The sequence below is a fragment of the Tympanuchus pallidicinctus genome, unplaced genomic scaffold, assembly GCF_026119805.1.
Source record: "Tympanuchus pallidicinctus isolate F22 unplaced genomic scaffold, pur_lepc_1.0 scaffold3, whole genome shotgun sequence".
Lineage (NCBI taxonomy): Eukaryota > Metazoa > Chordata > Aves > Galliformes > Phasianidae > Tympanuchus > Tympanuchus pallidicinctus.
The window spans coordinates 52,617,409-52,635,875 of record NW_026294747.1 but is presented as its reverse complement, the minus strand read 5'-3'; the positions used below and the strand labels follow the sequence as shown (position 1 = coordinate 52,635,875).

Sequence of the window (18,467 nt, the reverse complement as noted above, 5' to 3'; positions counted from 1 at the left end):
ACACTTGCTGCTGTCAGGCACACATCATCGAATGTGTTGTTCCCATAGGAAACAGGGAATGAGAAAGAAAGAAACTTCGTTCTCAACTGCATGCTGTTTCATGGTAGCTTTAGTGAGACCTTACATAGGACTGATTAAATTCTCTTGAAAGCTAATTAACTTTAATATAGTAAGGAATAATAAAGATACAGGATATTAAATCTCTAAAGGCAGTATTAAGAGTTTCAGTGCTTTTCAAACACATGATGACCACTGGCATGGTATGTTACCTAAATGTCCATTGAAAGCAGTAGAATCAATCAAAGAATCATTAAGGTTGGAAAGACCGCTACGGCCATTTAGTCCAACCATCAGCTCATCCCTGTGACCTTTTTGACCACGTCACACAGCACCACTTCTCCACAGTTCTTGAACACTCCCAGGCACAGTAATTCCACCCCTCTTTCTGAAAAGAAATTTTTCCTAATATCGAATCTGAACCTTCCCTGGTGCATCTTAAGGCCATTACCTCTCATTCTATCACTGTTTTTTTTTTTCTTTTTTTCATAAACCATTAGGGTTATATTCAAGAACCAGAGGATGAACACCACTGAGCAAAGTCCTGAGGCTAAAGGAATTTATTTTCGCTTGGGAGAGAAATCTCCAGGCAAAGAACCAACGTACTAACCAAGAAAAGCTGAAAACATGGATACTGCAATCAGTATCATAAAGCCAACTTGAGAAGGTGGGTGGGAGAAATGAGCCATCCAAGGAAGGTGTGGAATAAATTGGTGACTGCTATACAATATCGACTGGCGGACAGAGCCTCATACTGTACAACTCTGAACCTCCAGGTAGCACTGAAGGATGCCTTCATGTTGAATAACAGCATAGCAACACGTGCCATTGACTGTCCAAGGAGACCTGTCAGGAACTGTCTGGAAAGGAACTCTGGGGTTCCTAAATGTCCCCTCTGGACTAATAATTTCCAGAAAACCAGCAGCTATAAAGGATTTAAATGGCATTTCTTTTGGTATCTGCAGGCAAGGCAGCAAAGACAGGTAGGAGGCAGCCCGATTTCTGGCAGGAAACAAAGTGACGTCTGTGATAGTTTCCAGTTACGTCAGACAAAGGTGGCTAACAATTAAACAAGGAAACAATAGATAGGCCTTTGTGTTCCACACAGAAATGGAAACAGATGAGGGAAGTGCTTGCAAATGGGACGACAAAGCGAGAAAACATGGAAGAGGCTGCAAATTATCTAGGGGCGAGAATTCAATCTGGGGAGGATTGAGTACTTTAATTGGAGTAGATCCTGGCTGCAGTTTGGGGTAAAAATACAACCTGTAAATGCAAAAGTATTCCAATAAAGTATTTCAATTTTTTTAAAAGAAGGATTTTCCTCATCAAGACAGATTTTACATGAGATGAGCACTGCCACCAAATTGCAAGACAAGGCATAATATCATATGAAACCAAGAGTCTAAGCCTACACATAAAAAGTAATACTAAACTTGTATGCTATAGCCATTATCATAGTGTCTGACCAAGCAAAAACAACTTGAGGAGTTCACACATTTCCATGTGAGGGTCTGTTCACGCCAGAAATGGGCACAGCAGGATGAAGGGATCACAAGGGCACTCAGAACAGTTTTTCACTGAGACAATAGAAAAGCTTACTTCAGAAGAGGAAAAAAATCTGGTCCAGTTGTTGATGCCCATGTTCATTCCAGGGCATTTGGACTAGATGATTTTTAAAAGTCCCTTCCGTTTCAAACAATTCTATAACTCAGTACAACTGAGCACAAAGATGCGACAAGTCTTCCCAGTGCTTGTAGGAGTTTTGATAGACCATGACAACAGAGCCCAAGATGACACAAATCCTTTTCATTTGTGACATTTCCACTTCAATCCTCCAGCTTTTTCATCCAGCTGTTGCACTGTTTCCCAGGATTCAGACCTCAGCTCGCCTCGGGCACTTAGTACAGCCTTTGGAGCAGGTAAACCCACCAGCTGATGCCAGGTACAGCTGAATGTTTGTTACAGCTCCCTGGTGAGTTGCTATGAAAACTAGTGTCAAATTAATAAAAGCCTTAGCAAAAAATGTCACAGGGCCAGCCACTGCTCCATATTTGGGGCTGTTAATTACAGAGCAGCAGGAGAGGCTGAAACAGCACCTGCTGGCATTGCTTAGGGGCACTGCAACCAGAAAATGCCTGCACGGCTGGACATGGAGGTCAGCTGTGGGAAGAGACAGAGAAGGGGAAGCAAATAGCTTGTTAGGGTCTGAAAGCCCAAGTTTTCCCCAAAGCAATAAAAATGAAGCTGTATATAACCACACTGGGACAGCTGTGAGCAGCTGTGTATGATGAGAGGAAATTTCACGGTGATGTGAAGTTAGTTGCAGGATCAGATCTGTTCTGCTCAGGCATAACCATGATTTCTATGCTCTGGAAGGCAGAGGGAAGTGGTGAGACATCCCATAGCTATACTGTCATACCCTCTTGGGTTTCAAGCCCATATTGAATCTCCTCTTCTCAAACTTGACAACTTGTTGGCTCACAAACTGACTTCTGTCAGCCAGGAGCCAAGGGAATTGCCAGCCAAAGAAACTGAGACACAGGCAAGTGTCCAGATTTGCACTTTGCCTCTCGGGACAGAATGGCTGCATCCAGCACAAACTATGTGATGCAGCAAGCATCCAATCCAGATTCAAACCTGGTCAGTGGGCATAGTTTAAACATGGACAGGCAGCAACAGGAAGATGGAAGAGCTGAGCTAAGGCATGGTGCAGGTGTCCTGAGATTTTCATTGCCTATGTCTGTAGTCTTTGATACAGCTGGGTAAAGGAGAAGAAATGTACTTTTCCAAATGACACCACAAGTATTTTCTGCTGGGAAGAAACTATGGGGAGTCCCAGCCTGAGCCCATAGGTTGTGTGCACTGCATCTGAGTTGCACGCAGAGGGCAGTTTTATCACCTTACACTCAGTCATCCCCAGTGACTACAGGGTGACAGATTCCACACCAGGAAAATACCATAAACAAGAAGCTTGCCTGGTCTTGTATTTGGAACAACCTGCTGTAGGAACAGCACGTGACTCAAAGGCATTTAACTCTGAAGATAACCATTGATTCATGAGTCAAGGGGTGCTATTTTGAGCAACACCACTACATAACTTGTGAGCAGGACGATCCTTTCTTTTCTGCCTCCCCTCCTCTCATTCACATCTTTAGACTGCAAATGTCACAGTTTTGAAGCTGCTGAATTTTCATATACCTTTGCCCAGTGCTTAATGTAAAGGGAGAATGTTTACAACATGGTCTTCTAAGCAGTGATGAATGCAAACCCGACATGTCAGCACAGAGCAACAAGAGCAGGAACTGCAGTAACAGAAGGACAATTAAATTAAGACGCTATGCAAACTCTCAATGAAGCACGAACCAACCTTTTTCCTGAGAAAACAAAAGCTGGTTAACATTTTCCTTGTTTCCACAAGCAGGCACTCACCCCAGTTCCATCAAAGTGATGCAGGCAGTGACATGGTTGAGTGCTGAAAGGCTGTTGCTCTGCTATTCGTGGCATGACAAGTTGCAGAAAGATCTGTCACATGAACCCACTCTCACACGATTTCCCAGTGGACTGTTTTCCAGTGCTTGTTACCTAAGTGAAAATATGGAAAAGAACTGAGAACTGAACCTGGACCAAAAAGTTGGGAAATCTCATGGGAACAGATCTTCTGAAGAGTTTGGCAGCTCCAATACAGTTCTTTCTTTTTCTTTTTTTTTTTCCCCAATAATCAAAATATGCCCCAAGATGGTCTAAATAAAATTTTCTGGTGGCTATCTGTAATTTCAGGCTGTTAAAAAGATTAACAATGCTCAACACTGACACTGGAGAATAAAGAGAAATGTGTAATCACTGCACCATTATTCAGATGATTACTGAATGGGTTTAAGTGGGGCTTATAATTTATCCAAAGCCGACATATGAAAATTGTTCTCAATGGCCATTTTGAAGGCAGATGAAGCTCTGAAGGTGTTCTGGAAGAAAGATTAAAAAAAAAAATCAGCGGAGCATTTCAATTAATGCAATGGTAACAAGCTGAAATGAAGCATCTTACTCCTGATGTTCATTTTCCACCAATGGAGTGAGCTTTCACCTGTGACAGAGGGAAAGACGTAGAATGGCTTAGGTTGGAGAGGACCTTAAAGCCCATCCAGCCCCAACCCTTGCCTCAGGCTAGGTGCCCACCACCAGCTCAGGTTGCCCAGGGCCCCATCCGTGGCTTTTGGAGCCTCTAGGGATGGGGTACCATCCTCCTCTCTAGGCAGCAGTGCCAGCGCTACAACACCACTGGGGATAAATAGTTCTGTTTACTGAGTTGTTCCTGCAGCAGCAAGCTCTCAGGCTGCTTAGATGCCGAAGCTGAAGAAGCTAAAGGCAGTCTGTGACAAATGAAAGGCTGCACAGCTGGGTCTCCTGACAAAAGCCAATGCAACATATGGTCACAGGGCTCAGATGAACACAGCAGGCTTGGGGAAAGCACTTCCAAGAAAAAGTCCTACTGGGGGATGCCTACTGAGAGCAGGCTGTGCCTCCAGATCGGAGGTATTAATTATCTGCATTAATTAAAGCACGTAGATTGGGGTTGTTCTGCTCCTGTCATTGGGGAGCACAGTCCATCAAACAAGTCTGATGTTTAAATTACAGATGCTTATCAGCTGCTTGCTGTTTTCCTCTCATGTTTTGCTTCACATGTCAAATAAACCCACGTGTTTCAAGAAGTCTCTTCAGCTCCACACAGCACTAATTGCAGCCCTCTCCCCAAAAGTTGCTTCCAAGTTACATGCTTCTCAGAACAGCTGAAAATGCAGAGTTCATCCCAACACAAGTCAATGGGCCAGGTCTGATGCCTGCAGTGCACAAATCAGACAGACGACCAAAAAGAGCATGATTGTGAGACATCATTCAGTTCTGTAACAAACAGCAACCTGTGTCTGACTGTTACCCCAAAGGTCATGAAGAGAGCAAAGAAGTTAAGCTGGAGTCAAGCTCAGTCAGTAGTAGTTCACTGGGAACTGACAACCATATTACTTTGCAAGACTGTATTCTACAGCATAATTGTTGGTGGTTTTATTTTGTTGTTGTTGTTATGAAAGTAATTATGATGCACACAAGATCATAATGATGCAAAAATTGTGATTTCTTGTGTGACTAGAGGATTCTGTATGGGATTCGAAATATGTTGTAGTCCCATGCCTTGGAGATGTGTGTGGAAAGAGGCGCACAAAACGTATGTGCAGGGTACTTCATTTTACAAAGAGGAGATCAAGCTGCATGGTCTATCAGATCACAGAATTACAGAATAATAGTGGTTGGATCCTCCCTGAGCAGGGTTACCTACAGTCAGTTGTTCATGATTGCATCAAAATGTCTTCTGAATATTTCCAAGGACGGAGACTCCATAACATCTCTGATGCATTACAGGACCTTTGACTCCAATAAACTCAGACCAAACTGAAAATTCTCATGAGTCATCTTTGCCTACTAGATCTCAATTTAAAAATATATTTTCATGTAGACAGCATGGCCCCAAATGCTGCTGAACCGAGGAAAACAATCCATGGGGATTCTTGCCACTTCATGGCAGACAGTGGAAGCAAACAAAGATAGTTCTGAGATGGTAGCAAGTGTGCAGTCAGGCTCATTTTGTGGCACAGAGGGAGAACAGGGAGCAGGGAAAAGAAACCCTGATCATTAGGAGCTTAATGGAATTGCATGTAAAATAGTTAAGATTGGAAAAGACCTCCAAGATCATCTGGTACAAGCATCCACCTACCGTCAGTATTGCTCACTAAACCATGTCCCTCAGTGCCACATCTACACTGTTCTTTAACATCTCCAGGGAAACCGACTACACCACCACCCAGGGCAACCTGTGCCAATGCCTGACCACCCTATCAGAGAGGTTTTTCTTAATATCCAACCTTACTGCAGCACAGTGCAGGGCACAGTTGCAGCATTCAACAGCCATGGTTCCCCAGTGATAAACTATACCTAAATTTCACATGGCCGTCATGGAATAAACAGTGCTTGTGACTGAGAGAAAAAAACAGGCAGCAGTGAAGAAGAGGACCAGGTGGGTGATTTTGTTTTTGTTTTTCACACATACAACAGCACAGGTACACTGACAGCTGTATAACCTGCAGCAAAAGATATGCTGAACACAACAAATAGACCATGTGGAAAGCACTGGGGTATACGCTACTCCAAGCAGCGAGCTGCCAAATATAACTCCTACAATTGCTGTGGCTGCAAAACTTGTCTGTCAGTAGCCACCGGACACTTGTGCAAGTCCAAGTGATGGGCCTTGAAATAGTGTGCCAGTAGGTCACTTAGCAGCGCCTTTGCCTCAACACTCTGCTCAGGATAGGCTCAGCAAGGAGACAGGCAGAGAAACCGCCCAACCAATCTTAATACTCATTTGCTTTCTGCTGTAGTCTTTATCCCACCTACCTCTTCCTGAAATGTGGATGCAGTGCCGGCCTTCTGCTCATTTTTGGGTCGATGCAGAAAGATCACATGAAGCACCAAGGCATGTTCCCTGCCTGAAAGCAGCCCGCTCCTTCTTTCCAAGAAAGTAAAAACTGCATGTTTTTATGAGAGAGAAGCAGAGCTTAGTGGAGAGGAGAAATAAAAACGTTATACAAGTCAGCCATGCAAGACAGAAACCAGACAGCAGAGAAGGTAGAGGTGACAGCCAACAATTTTCTGGAAGGAAATGAGAGAACTCTGATGCAAACAGAGAGATGTAGCAGACCTCCAGATGCACACGTTTCCAGAGGCAACTTTCACACCTCTGAGGAAAAGTGATCCCCAAAATTCAAATGCAAATACCTTTAAACAGAAAAGCTGGAAATACCAACACTGGAGAAGTACTACCACCTGCATGGATGGGTAACATAGCACTATCTACAGTCAGTGATGCAGAAAGAACCATGCATTAACAATCTAATCATCATCTTTCCTAACTGAAAATAAACCTCCCCATTCACACACACACAAATAAATCATGTGCAAGTCTTATTATATAGCAGCTGTCTTTAGGAAGCAAGTTCAGAGATTAGGGTACTCTGATGAGCCGGATATGAATCATCCTTTGCTTGACCTCATTTCCCAAAAGTAATTTGTTTTATAAGCTCCTCTTTCTAAAGGGAAACCTAATGACACTAATTATATCCAGCAGCACAAAACAGGAGACCCCCTGCTTCTGGTGTGGACCACCATGCAGAGTGGTGGTGGCAGCATGACTGATGGCGTGCAGTGGTTTTGAAGGCCTGCTCTCACTCAACAAGCCTCAAAGTCACACCTCAGCACCTACCCTTCAGCAAGCTGCCTCAAAAAATGCTTCATGCACAGTACTTCCATCCCTGCTGTGGTCAATGTTAAACTGTTATTTTTTCCTCCTGTTTTCATGGCTTCTGCTCTTTGACAGAGCAAATTCACTGGAGGTCTCAACAACAGTTTCACCATTGTGGGAGGCTGATGGATGGAGCTGCCAACAAGAAAAGGGAAGAGAGGATGGAGTGAATACATAAAAACAATGGCTTCATTTCAATTTTTCTTAGTGCATGGTGGAGGCACACACAATCAAAGAACGAAAAAGAACAACCCAAGACTCCTGTATGTAGTACTGGAGGTTAAGAAGGCTCCCCTGAGAATATCATGTCTGTAGGCATGCTTAAATTCTTGATTTGATTTAATTGCAAGAGTCTGGATCTTACCATCCCACAGTTTGGAAAAAGTGCTGAATCTGACCTGGCTTTGAACTACACGGTGATAATGAAGCTCAATATGCCCAGACATATCACAATCCTTGCCCCAAAAGACTCTGAAAATCCCAGCAGATTAGACGAAAGATAAGAAATAATGTGAGACGATTTACCTGAAGTCAATCTACAGTTCAGCAGCAGTGCCAGAAACTTCATTCCCACATCAGTGCTGGTAGGAGGAAGGAGGAAGGATGGACAAGGCTGTTTCTAACAGTAGGAAAAGCTCCCTGTCACCATGAAAATCTTTCACTCCATGGAGCTACCTCCTACGAGTGAGTATGCAGGGACAGATCTGTGCAGTTTAGGCCAAGAAGTGATGATGAAGGAAGATAAGGCCCAATAGAAGATTAGGTCCCCATCAGATCCAGGTGGTCAGATTCAATGACCAAACTAGTTAACTGAGAAAAGTCTTATGACTTACAAGCTTTAAGCTCACAAGAACACATGAAGAAAGATGAGAGGAGGCACTGTGGAATGATGTGCCAGCATCAGATTTGGTCAGGGAGAATAAGCTGGGAGGGAAAGGTTTTTTCCTTGTCTGAAAGCCTGTGGAGACTGCAAAATGGGTTTAATTGGGAAACACACTGCTCACTGCAAAGCTACTTAACAAATGTGGAAGTCTTTCACCTCCTACAGACCTTCTCACAGAAATTTCTTGCACTGGTCTTGAACTCGCTGATTCCTGAGGAATCAGCTCCTTGGACAGGCAGCCCCATCAGACCTGAGCTGATGAAGATGAAGCTGAGGTTTCCATGCAAGCATGTGGGAGCTGGAAATACTACACAGTCCTGGGAATAGATCTGCTCCCAGCTAATTTGTTAATTAACAAAAAGTCAGAAGCACTTCATCTGGAGCAGAGCTCTTGGCTTGAGAATCTTTGCTAGGAAGTGCCTCAGGTGACAGCTTCAATCCACAGTGCTAATAAAGTCTGCTTGTCTCTATTATGGCCTCCTTTAGAGGCTTCTGGCCTATAGTCTTGGCTAGAAGCTTGTAAAATGAGTGGGAAGAAAAATAGGTTTGATACCTCAGAACCACACGTTTCAACAAGCTTTCCAACCATTTCAACTCGTTTGGTTCACTTTTTTTACTTTAGACACGTCTTTCCAAACTTCATGGCTTGAAACCATCAAGCTCTTATTGGATTTGAGAGTTGAGAAAAACTGAGATCTTGTGAGAACATCTGACACTTTCTCACTTGATTACAGAAAGAGCAAATAAGCCCTGGATCCAGATTAAATCAGCGAATGTGAGCTTTGCTAACCAATAATTCTGTGAATTCCATGCTGCTGCAGGCAGCTCTGATACGCAGAAGCATTTTTAGTCCAGCTAAAACTTTCAGTGCAAGTATGCAAGGGTCAGCTTAATCAGAAAGTATTTAGTAAAACACAGCAAAGTAACCTCAAACTTTGTTAGACTTCTAGACAAAAGGATTGGGTCATTAATGCATACAGCAAAGTCAGTGCCAGCTTTGGTAGTAAAAGACACAACCCCAAGTTGCAGAAGGGTTAATGTTTCCTCAGCCTCTTGAGTGAAAAGTATATATCAAGGTGATTGTATGCTATTGCCACAAAACATGCTGTTAAAATATTTTGGTCCAACTGATCTGAATGATGCCAGACGAAGATAAAATAAAGAGGTTGAAGAAAACACAGGCTTTTAGTCCAGATACAGCTCTTTTTCTTATAGCATTACCATATTTCCACTGGAGCTGTACGTATTATCTATATAGCTAAGGTGGAAATTGTAGCTCTGAATTTGACAGCTATATGAGCAAGATGTCAGTGTTCGTCACCCTCAAAATAAACTCATCTTGTCAGCCTTTTCAAAGAAAGCCATTAGGTAGAATCTAATGAGTGACTACGCTTCCATTATCATAGAATCATTAAGGTTGGAAAGACCACTAAGATCATCTAGTCCAACCATCAACCTATCACTACCACACCACCAAATCACTGCACTCAGTTTGACATCTGCCCTTCTCTTGAACACCTCCAGGGACGGTGACTCTACCACTTCCCTGCCCTGTGCAGTCTGTTCCAATTCCTTGCTACTTTCTAAGAATTTTTTTCCTGATATCCAACTCGAACCTCCCCTGACACAACTTAAAGCCATGACCTTTTGTCCTGTCACTAGTTACCTGGAAGAAGACCTCACTACAACCTCCTTTTAGGGAGTTGTAGAAAGCAATAAAATCTCCCTTGGGCCTCTTATTCTCCAGACTGAACAGTCCCACTCAGCCGCTCCCCGTAAGACTTATTCTCAAACCTCTATCTGCAAAGAAATTTCGTTAATTTCTTGCAAAAACAAAAGGAAGTGAACACAGTCCTGCTGAGACTGCCTAACTTTGTGGTCAAAGCGACACAGCCCTGCCTCAGAGGAATGAGCTATGGGGATTCTGTTGTAAGCTTAAATCTGGACTAACTTGCATTAAGGCTTGCCTTAACTAGAAATACATTTGATGCTAGAAAAGCTTGCAAATAAATTATGCCTATGAGATAGCTGTTTCTGTCTGATGGAGGCAACTGGGAGCTGAACCATGAATTATTGGAATTTCTTGCTGCCTCAAGCTTTGCAATTACCTTGCAACAGCATGTGCGTGCTCATGGATCTGGCAAACTTACCCAAAAGATCAGTGGGTTGGTAGCAAAGGCCATGTGACACCTGAATAGCCACAAACTTGGATTCTCCCCCAGCTACAATTACAAGCTTCAAAACTGACACACTGTAACTCCTGATTCTCCCCCAGGGGGAGATACTCCACCCAGAGTAACTGCTTGGAGAACAGCTTTGGGTGCCCAGAGCTCGCAAGTTTTGTTGGGTAAACTTTGGCCATTGACTGTAGTTTTGAAGTTAAAAGGATGCCACTTGAACTCCTGAGGGAAAGCTTGCAGTGATGACCTGTAACAGTGCGTGTGATGCTGGGTCTAAAGCTCTCTCCTCTGATCCCTGTTGTCAACAGAGAACGGCAGGGAGAAGAATAATGACCATGGGACACACTGCATAAATTACTGAATGACCGATATGCCTGGTAAGAGAAGGCTGAGTAAAAAAACAAATCTTGTTCAACCTTATTCACCTTTTTCATCCACTGACCACCTCTAGGGAAGGTGCTAAGGGCCTGTTCCATCATAGGGCTGGGTCCCTGCAGAGCTCTGGCAGCACGCAGATGTGGGGCTAAGGAGATTCATTATTTAGGTTACGTTGGTCTTTGCATTTCCAGGTGTGCATGGTCTGTGTGAGCTTTTGAGCACTTCACAAGCAAGGCAGGAGAAGCCTTTAGGGCTGATGAGCTTCGCCTAGAAACCCAGTGGGGGTTGTTTCCCACTTTCAAAGCTTTTTAAGCTTGTGGAAGGGAAACGCAGCCAGCAGGATGTGCTGAGCTGCTGGGCTGGGGTTTATGTTGATGTCTGTCTGGCTCATTTCTACTGGAAAATGCAAAATCTTTCTTGTGGAAATAGCAGGGAGTTTGGCCTTCCATCTTGCCCACGTATGGATTGCTATATATTTAAATTAAGAGAAGCTAGGGGGCACGTGAGAGACCAGAACAAAACAGATGAGGGGGCAGGGATCGTGCTGTTCAAAGCTGTTTTTCCACATACTGCTATGGGAATTTTACATAAATATATACACACAACTCGTAATTTCTCTCTTTTTTTTTTTTTTTTTCCTTTCTCTTTGCTTACACAATTATACTAGAGATAAAAAATGCTTTTTCCTTTTTATTTTTTTTTTTTTTGGGGGGGGGCTTATAAGGGGGAATGCAAGGGGTACATTCTGAGTGTTTAAGTCAGAGACTTGAAAAATCAGTGATTAGTTATTACAAACCAAGTTTTGTTGGTTTTGTGGTTTTTGTTTTGTTTTGTTTTTAAAGAGCTATAGACACAGAGCAAATTCACATTAAACTCTCCCTACTTGTAGTACCTCCTGCCTTCCTTTCCACATCCCCTCCTGTCTCCCACATGTAAGAAAATACAAATACGGGATCAGTGGGGATCATGCCCAGGACACCGCTGGGGTAGCACAGGGCTCCCAACACCACCATACCCCCCACAATCCCAAAGCCTCTCTGAAATCCTTCCTGTCCAAATCAGTGCCAGCAGCCCTGAGAGCAGCCCTGAGAGCAACCCGGGCACGGGATGGAGCAGGAAGCCTAAAAACTTCAGTCTGCAGAGAGACCTCTAGTGTTATTCTTTCTCCACGTCCTGGCAGAGTTCCTCCAAAGTACAAATACACACAGAGCTCCCATTGTTTGCAGCCCTTCACAAGCCCACTGATCCTAATATGGAATTCAGCAGGAAACCCATGATTTCCTGACACACAGCAAGCTGGAGAAAGAAAGGAAAAACTCCATTAAAAACCTCCAGGCTCTCCTCCATGTTAGAAATGAGATGGAAAATGGAGTGGATTTAACAGGAATCCCCGATTCCTGCGGCCAGGCGGGAGGAAGGCAGACACGAATCCAAGCCGCAGGCTGCTGATATTTTTTAAGTTGCAATAAATACAGAGAACTGTGGGGCAGGATGAGGATTTCCTGACTCGGACGGACAAGAAAGGACAGATCGCTTTTTCACGATACTCCTCTCTGTGAATTTAATCTATTCACCTCAATGATTCTCTGGACTGCTCTGGTAATTGTTAGAAGCAGCTGTGACAGCCTGGAAACATTAGTATGATTTCCTGAGTTTGAGATTTCCCCCCCCCCCTCCTCCCCTTCCCCAACTACTCCAAACTCAGGAAAAGTCCATACAATCGCACTTCATTTCTCCTTCATGTGCACTTGGAAGCCCCGGGAGCAGCAGGAGCAGAGGCAGCAGACGCAAGGATGAGCTGCAAGGCAGAAGGTGACAACTGCACTGATGGGAGCAGCAACAGCACCAAGAAGATGTTAAAATGCGTGGTGGTTGGGGACGGGGCTGTTGGGAAAACCTGTTTGCTGATGAGCTACGCCAACGATGCCTTCCCTGAGGAGTACGTGCCCACTGTGTTTGACCACTATGCAGGTAAGGGAGGGCTTTAAACATATTTAATCGAGAGCCAGGTGGGAAGTGAAGGAGGATCAAGAATGGGAAAGGAAGGTTTGAAGGCAATGCATGGGTTACTGCTCGTACAGGAGTGTGATTCAGACCTGGATGGTGGCCAGAGGGCTTTAGATGGCAGTTCATACAATTGGGGCAATGTGGGATTTATACAGAGAACTTGCTTGCTTCTGATTTTTAGTAAATAAGCAACCCAGGGCAAACAGAATTCAGCCTCTGTCAGGTTATACTCAGATGCTTGGTTTGTTTGGTTGTTTTCTTTTTTGTTTGTTTTGTTTGTTTTTGTTTGTTTGTTTTTACAAAAATCCTGAAGTTCTGAACTTTGAAGGCTGCAACTGGTGACAATTATATTTATGTGCATATACATTAAAATCATAGAATCATTAAGGTTGGAAGAGACCGCTAACTTATCTATAGTCCAACCGTGCACCTACCACCAATATCAACCACTAAACCATCCCCCAAAGTACTACATATACTCTTATTGCTTCATGGCAAAAGGTGTAGAAGTTATAGCATTTATATCCTATTTAGGGAATAATCTCTAAGAAAAGTAGTGCATCTCTGAGTGCTGTCAAAATGTAATTCTCCTTTCAGAGACATTTGTTGTTCCATCTATAAATAGAATTTTATGCTATAACTTGGAGGTGAAGGAAGCAGGAGGAGTGATTGGTTTGCATGCTTTATAGACAAGGAATTTTTCATTTAGGAAAAAAAAAAAAAACAGATCTAACAAAGATCATAGATGACGTTCACTGCATCACCGTGCAAAACAGACCCACAGATGAAGTACCACATTCACAGGCCTCTATCCTGAGCAATTACTTTACCCAGCTGTGTCCAAAGTTACCACCCAGATGGTGTGACAGCCTAAACTGTTGCTCAAACTACTGCTTAAGTTTCCCTATCCTAGATCTTGCTGTTCGTCTAATCTCCCTGCTCTTTTGGCTTATAGTTGTTTTTAAGATCCCCTCCAAGAACAGATTTTAACGCTGCGAAACTCAGGGCTTTTTGTGCAGCAGCAGCTGGAGTTTCCTTCATTCTCTCTCCACCTCCTTAAAAACTGAATTTTCATGGCGTGGCTTATCATAGATTTGGTGTTCTGTAATGGGAAAATCTCTGTTTTCATTCTGGCTCTGTGTCAGGTTTAGCAGATGAACTGGCCAAACAAGAAAGCTGTGTAATTGCAGAATCTGATGCGTGGAAATCTGAAGATCTTTTTCTCCACAAGAGTGGGCAGTGTCACTTCTAATGCAAGCAATGTCCTCCTTTCTCTATTATTCCCTCCAGACAGATCAAAGAACCATTCTAGAAAAAGTCTTTACCCAGAGGTGGTATAGGGAAGTACACTTCATGGTGAAAATGAGCACTTCCACAAGGGAAAAGCCGTAGGCAAGATTGCGCAGATTTATGTCCCACAATACGATATCACCCACATACTTTCCCATGATACACAGAGATCTGCTTGTCCCTTAAGGCTTTGCCATACAGTAGTACATCACTCCCAGCACCCTCTGCAGTCTGCCAAGACCTGTAAATTCCTCTGCATGTGGAGAAACCCATGTGGCAGTTGGCCCCAGCCATTGACCTGTAGGTTGGGTGGCTTTGGTATGAGTGTGGGGGTCGTGTGCATATCCAGGTAATGATGCCAGCCTGAGTGGGGGCACCAGGCATGTCCCTAACCAGTAACTTGCCAGAACATAACTTGATTTTGTCTCCTCTCTGTCAGAAATGGTAGAAATTACCCGTGAGTTCAGAAGTTGCTGAGAGAAAGACAGGCAGATGGAGAGTGTCACTTTCCTTAGGGTAGAGTTCGGTTACAGTTTCAGGCTTTGAAGATTTAGACCTCTAAAAGATCTCCAGCTGCTCTTATTTGCCTTCTAAACTGTGATAGCACATAAACATAAGCTAAAAAAAGTTCTTGATAGCAAAGTTCAGAAAGATAAGAGAAAAAATAGCTCTGCTTATTAACATACTATTCTGAGACAAACCCTGCCCAGAGCCAGTGGCCAAAATGCGCAGTGAACAAAAATGAAATTTTACATTTTTTGAGAAATCCCATTTCGCTACAAAGCAGTACAAAAAACTGAGCAGTGGAAATGACTTCCAGAGCAGAGTACCTTTAAAAACACACGCAGACACAAATCCACTAATATAACATGCAGTTGCAGACATAGGTTGATGGTTGGACTAGATGATCTTAGCTATCATTTCAACCCTAATGATCGTATAAAAGACATTACGTGGCATAAGATATAATATAACCTATTAAAATACTTTAATATACTGTAGGCATTAAGAGGGGGAAGTACTCACCTGGGGCAAAATTACCTGAGCTCACAGTTGTTGGAATCCTTTGTGGCTATGGACCTTTCCACTGCAAAGCACTTGGCAGCCCATGGTCACAAGGAGAGGTGGCACAGAGGTGATAGAGATGTAGTGATATCACCATGGTGCACAGAAAGGTTTTGGACATTGACTTATCCTGGAGAATAACCGAGATGCTGGAAAATCCCCTTTAAATTTACCCTACCACACTACTTCATCTGCCCCTGTCAAAACCCAACCATTTTACCTTCCCCAAATGAGCTGAAACCATTTGTTACAGCTGAAACTGTTTGTTTCAGATGGCCTGTGCTGAATCTGCTCAAAAGCAATTAACTGCTGCAGGTTTCTGCAGAGCTGTGCTTCCCAATGAAGTTTTTTCACCCAGCCCATTATTACCAGCAGCAAGTACTTCCATTTGCCTCTCCAGGTCACAGCTTGGTTGTGAGTCCCAGGGCATTTACCAATTTCCTCCTCTCTAATGGAAAAAAATAGCGGTGGGGGGAAGCATTAAAAATTGAGGATTCCAATTGTGATCTCAGAGCAGTTTCTCACTGCCGCAACTCTGGCAGCTGGGGGGAGACAGCGATGCTATCCAGCCCAGAATTGGGAAAAGCTCCAGATGCACCGTGGTCGTGGCCAAGGCGTTAACTGTTCATGGCCCCGCAGCACCAACTGCATCTATTTGCCAAGTTCCACTGCATCCTTATAGCTGTAGGCCTGGGGTAGGTTTTTATGGTGCAGATAAGTGTAACAACAGGGTGTCCTTGAGGATGCACGCAGCTTGAACGTGGCAATGCCTGGGATGAGAGCCTACTGGTGTTTTGCTGTGCAGCTGCTCTGTACAGAAGTCCAAACCAGTTATTAGCTCCACACTAATAATATTCGGCCACAGATTTCACCCACAGTCCACAAAAATGAATTTGTTCGAGGCCTGTTGCCAGGGCTGGGATGAGATGGATACAGAGCAGAGTCTGAGGTAATGCCAGACAGATGGGGAAGGCAAAATTGTTATTTGGATACAAAACTGGGCTCTTCTGTTGAACATAGGGAAGTTTACGAGTCTGTTTACTTCTCAAGACATTCTGAAGACGCTTAGCTGGATGCCAGAACACTGAGGTTTCCTTACCTTTGGTGAAAACCCAAGTCCCATACTGAAAGGGTTTTGCCACAGAGTGGTTATTTCTAGGGCAGGAGAACCAAAGTGTAACTCCAGTGACAAACAGGATATTACTGGCCGCATCTGTAACAATAGGGTTTGTTTGGATAGTGAGGACATGCTTTAATATGGCGCTCCCATTCTGTCTTTCCAACATCAAATGTTGATTTTCTGTAAGCAGAGGTCTCAGCCAGGGTGACTTGTATCATGTCTAACTATGAGAAGTTATAAATGTTTAATTAGGGCTGAGGTTGTACCAACAAAAATTCAATTCAACTACTAGCCAAGCTGGTTTAATAGTACCAAAAGTAATGCAACTGCTCTGTGAAAGGCAGAAGGGAGATGTGTCTTGTTTTTTTAAGCCAGGCAGCCGCTGAACATCTTGTTTGACATTTCTGAACTCTACAACAGCCAGTAATTTTTAGCATGAAATTTATTCACCCCAAAATTTGTACTCAAAAGTTCATTTATTTTTTTCCTACATGAAAACTCTCCATCAACTAGGGAGCAGTACCTATTCGTATGACTAACTCAACCCACTGCACAGCCAGAGGTGAATGGACTCATTAGATGGTTGTCTAAGGAGAAGAGGTGGTGAGTCTCAAACCATTTGGTTTAGGGACTGTACACAAACGGATGCCATGCAAATAGCTTTAGTAACTGATGGTGTATCCTTGGTGAACAAGAGAGAAGTCAGCCTGTCCAAGGGAGAACTGCAAACACCTAGACTGAAGACAATGTGTACGGCATAAAGAATTCCCTCCTTCTCCTCATGTGTCTGCACAAACTGGAGAACGTTTATAAATAGTGAATCCATTTGAAAAAAATTAGCAGTGACATATGATCAGCTAATGAATAACATACAGAATAGTTCAACCATGACAGAAGCTCTGTAAATTGAAAGCAATATAGAAGAAAACAATTATTAATTAGCATTAGGAGACAGATGCTTTGCTCTTTAGTGATGATTCAAGCCAATGTGGTTGATTGAGCAGTGAAGTGGGCTGGAGTGCTCACTGAGCAGCTTCACCTCCATGGGAGAGGAACCACCCACTGAGACTGGACAGATATCACAGAGACTGAATACCCCAGGTCAGATATTAGGACAAACTTATTCCCAGAAGGAGTGATGAGAAACTGTCAAAGGCTTCTCAGAGTGGTGGTGGAGTCACCATCCCTGGAGGTGCTCAAGAACCACGGAGATGTGGCACTGAGGGACATGGTCAGTGGGCATGGTGGGAAGGGTTGTGTTGGACTAGACCATCCCAGCATTCTTTTCCAGCTTAATTGTTCTATGTCTCTATGAAACTCCTCCAGCTGCAGGAACAGCAGCTCATCTGTCCACACTTGACATGCCTGTCATTTTTAAGTGATTACTGATTTCAACCAGTTTGTTTGGCATGATGTGTCAGTAATGACCTAAATATCATACTACTTCTATTTTCCTCTGTCAAAACTTTATTAGACAGCATAATTAAGACAGGAAGAGGCTATCCCAGGAGCTTTGCAATTTCTGCACAGTGCTGCTGTGGGAGTCTTCACACTACCATGTTCTTGAGATGGTTGTCTCCTATAAACAGTTTTGGTAGCACATTAGATGTTTCATGTGTTGCTTGGGGTCATTAAACTGAAGGAGCTATAAATAGCACTAAGGGAGAGCTGTGATGTTTATTTCCAGGGATATTTGCAGGGTTTTTTTTTCCTTTTAATGTTCATCCAGTTTTGATCAAACAGATTTGAACATTAACCTTGAGACAGGAAAGCGCTGACTCTTTTAAGATTTAGGTCTCTTGACTCACAGCCACAGAACAGATTTGTTCATTTTGCCTCACAGCAGCTGAAAGGATTTTTCTGCCAATCTTCTCTGTTATCCAGAATAAACCAAAGGTCTCAATAACACGTTCAAGGTTCAACTCAACAGAAAGCCACCAGTGCAATTCAAAGATTTTTGTGGCTGCCTTTTTGGAAAGATAAGTTTTACAGAACCACTAATTCTTAACCTTTCCACAGAAGGTTTAAATCCTGTACCACACAAGCTAGAGGAGGTTCAATAATCATCAGTTTTTTTCACAGCTAGGAAGTCTAGATAGTCTTTGTATACCAAAGAGGAGCCTTTTACCTGAATCATCCCAC

The 18,467-nt window shown here is 43.3% G+C and overlaps 1 protein-coding gene and 1 long non-coding RNA gene across 2 annotated transcripts in view; one reads left to right on the top strand and one right to left on the bottom strand.

Annotated features, from left to right (window-relative positions):
• Window positions 1-440: 440 nt before the first annotated feature.
• On the bottom strand, window positions 441-11,346 carry LOC128086344 (uncharacterized). The gene is made up of 3 exons (XR_008209337.1): window positions 7,364-11,346; window positions 6,499-6,629; window positions 441-4,895 (listed from the first exon to the last, which is right to left on the bottom strand). It is a non-coding gene; the product is annotated as an uncharacterized LOC128086344 (long non-coding RNA).
• A 697-nt stretch (window positions 11,347-12,043) lies between these two features.
• RHOJ (ras homolog family member J) overlaps window positions 12,044-18,467 on the top strand; it is a 51,357-nt gene continuing 44,933 nt past the window's right edge. Inside the window, exon 1 of the mRNA XM_052693465.1 lies at window positions 12,044-12,814. Coding sequence (XP_052549425.1) covers window positions 12,637-12,814 — 178 coding nt within the window. The 5' untranslated portion in view covers window positions 12,044-12,636. The remainder of the gene's footprint in view (window positions 12,815-18,467) is intronic.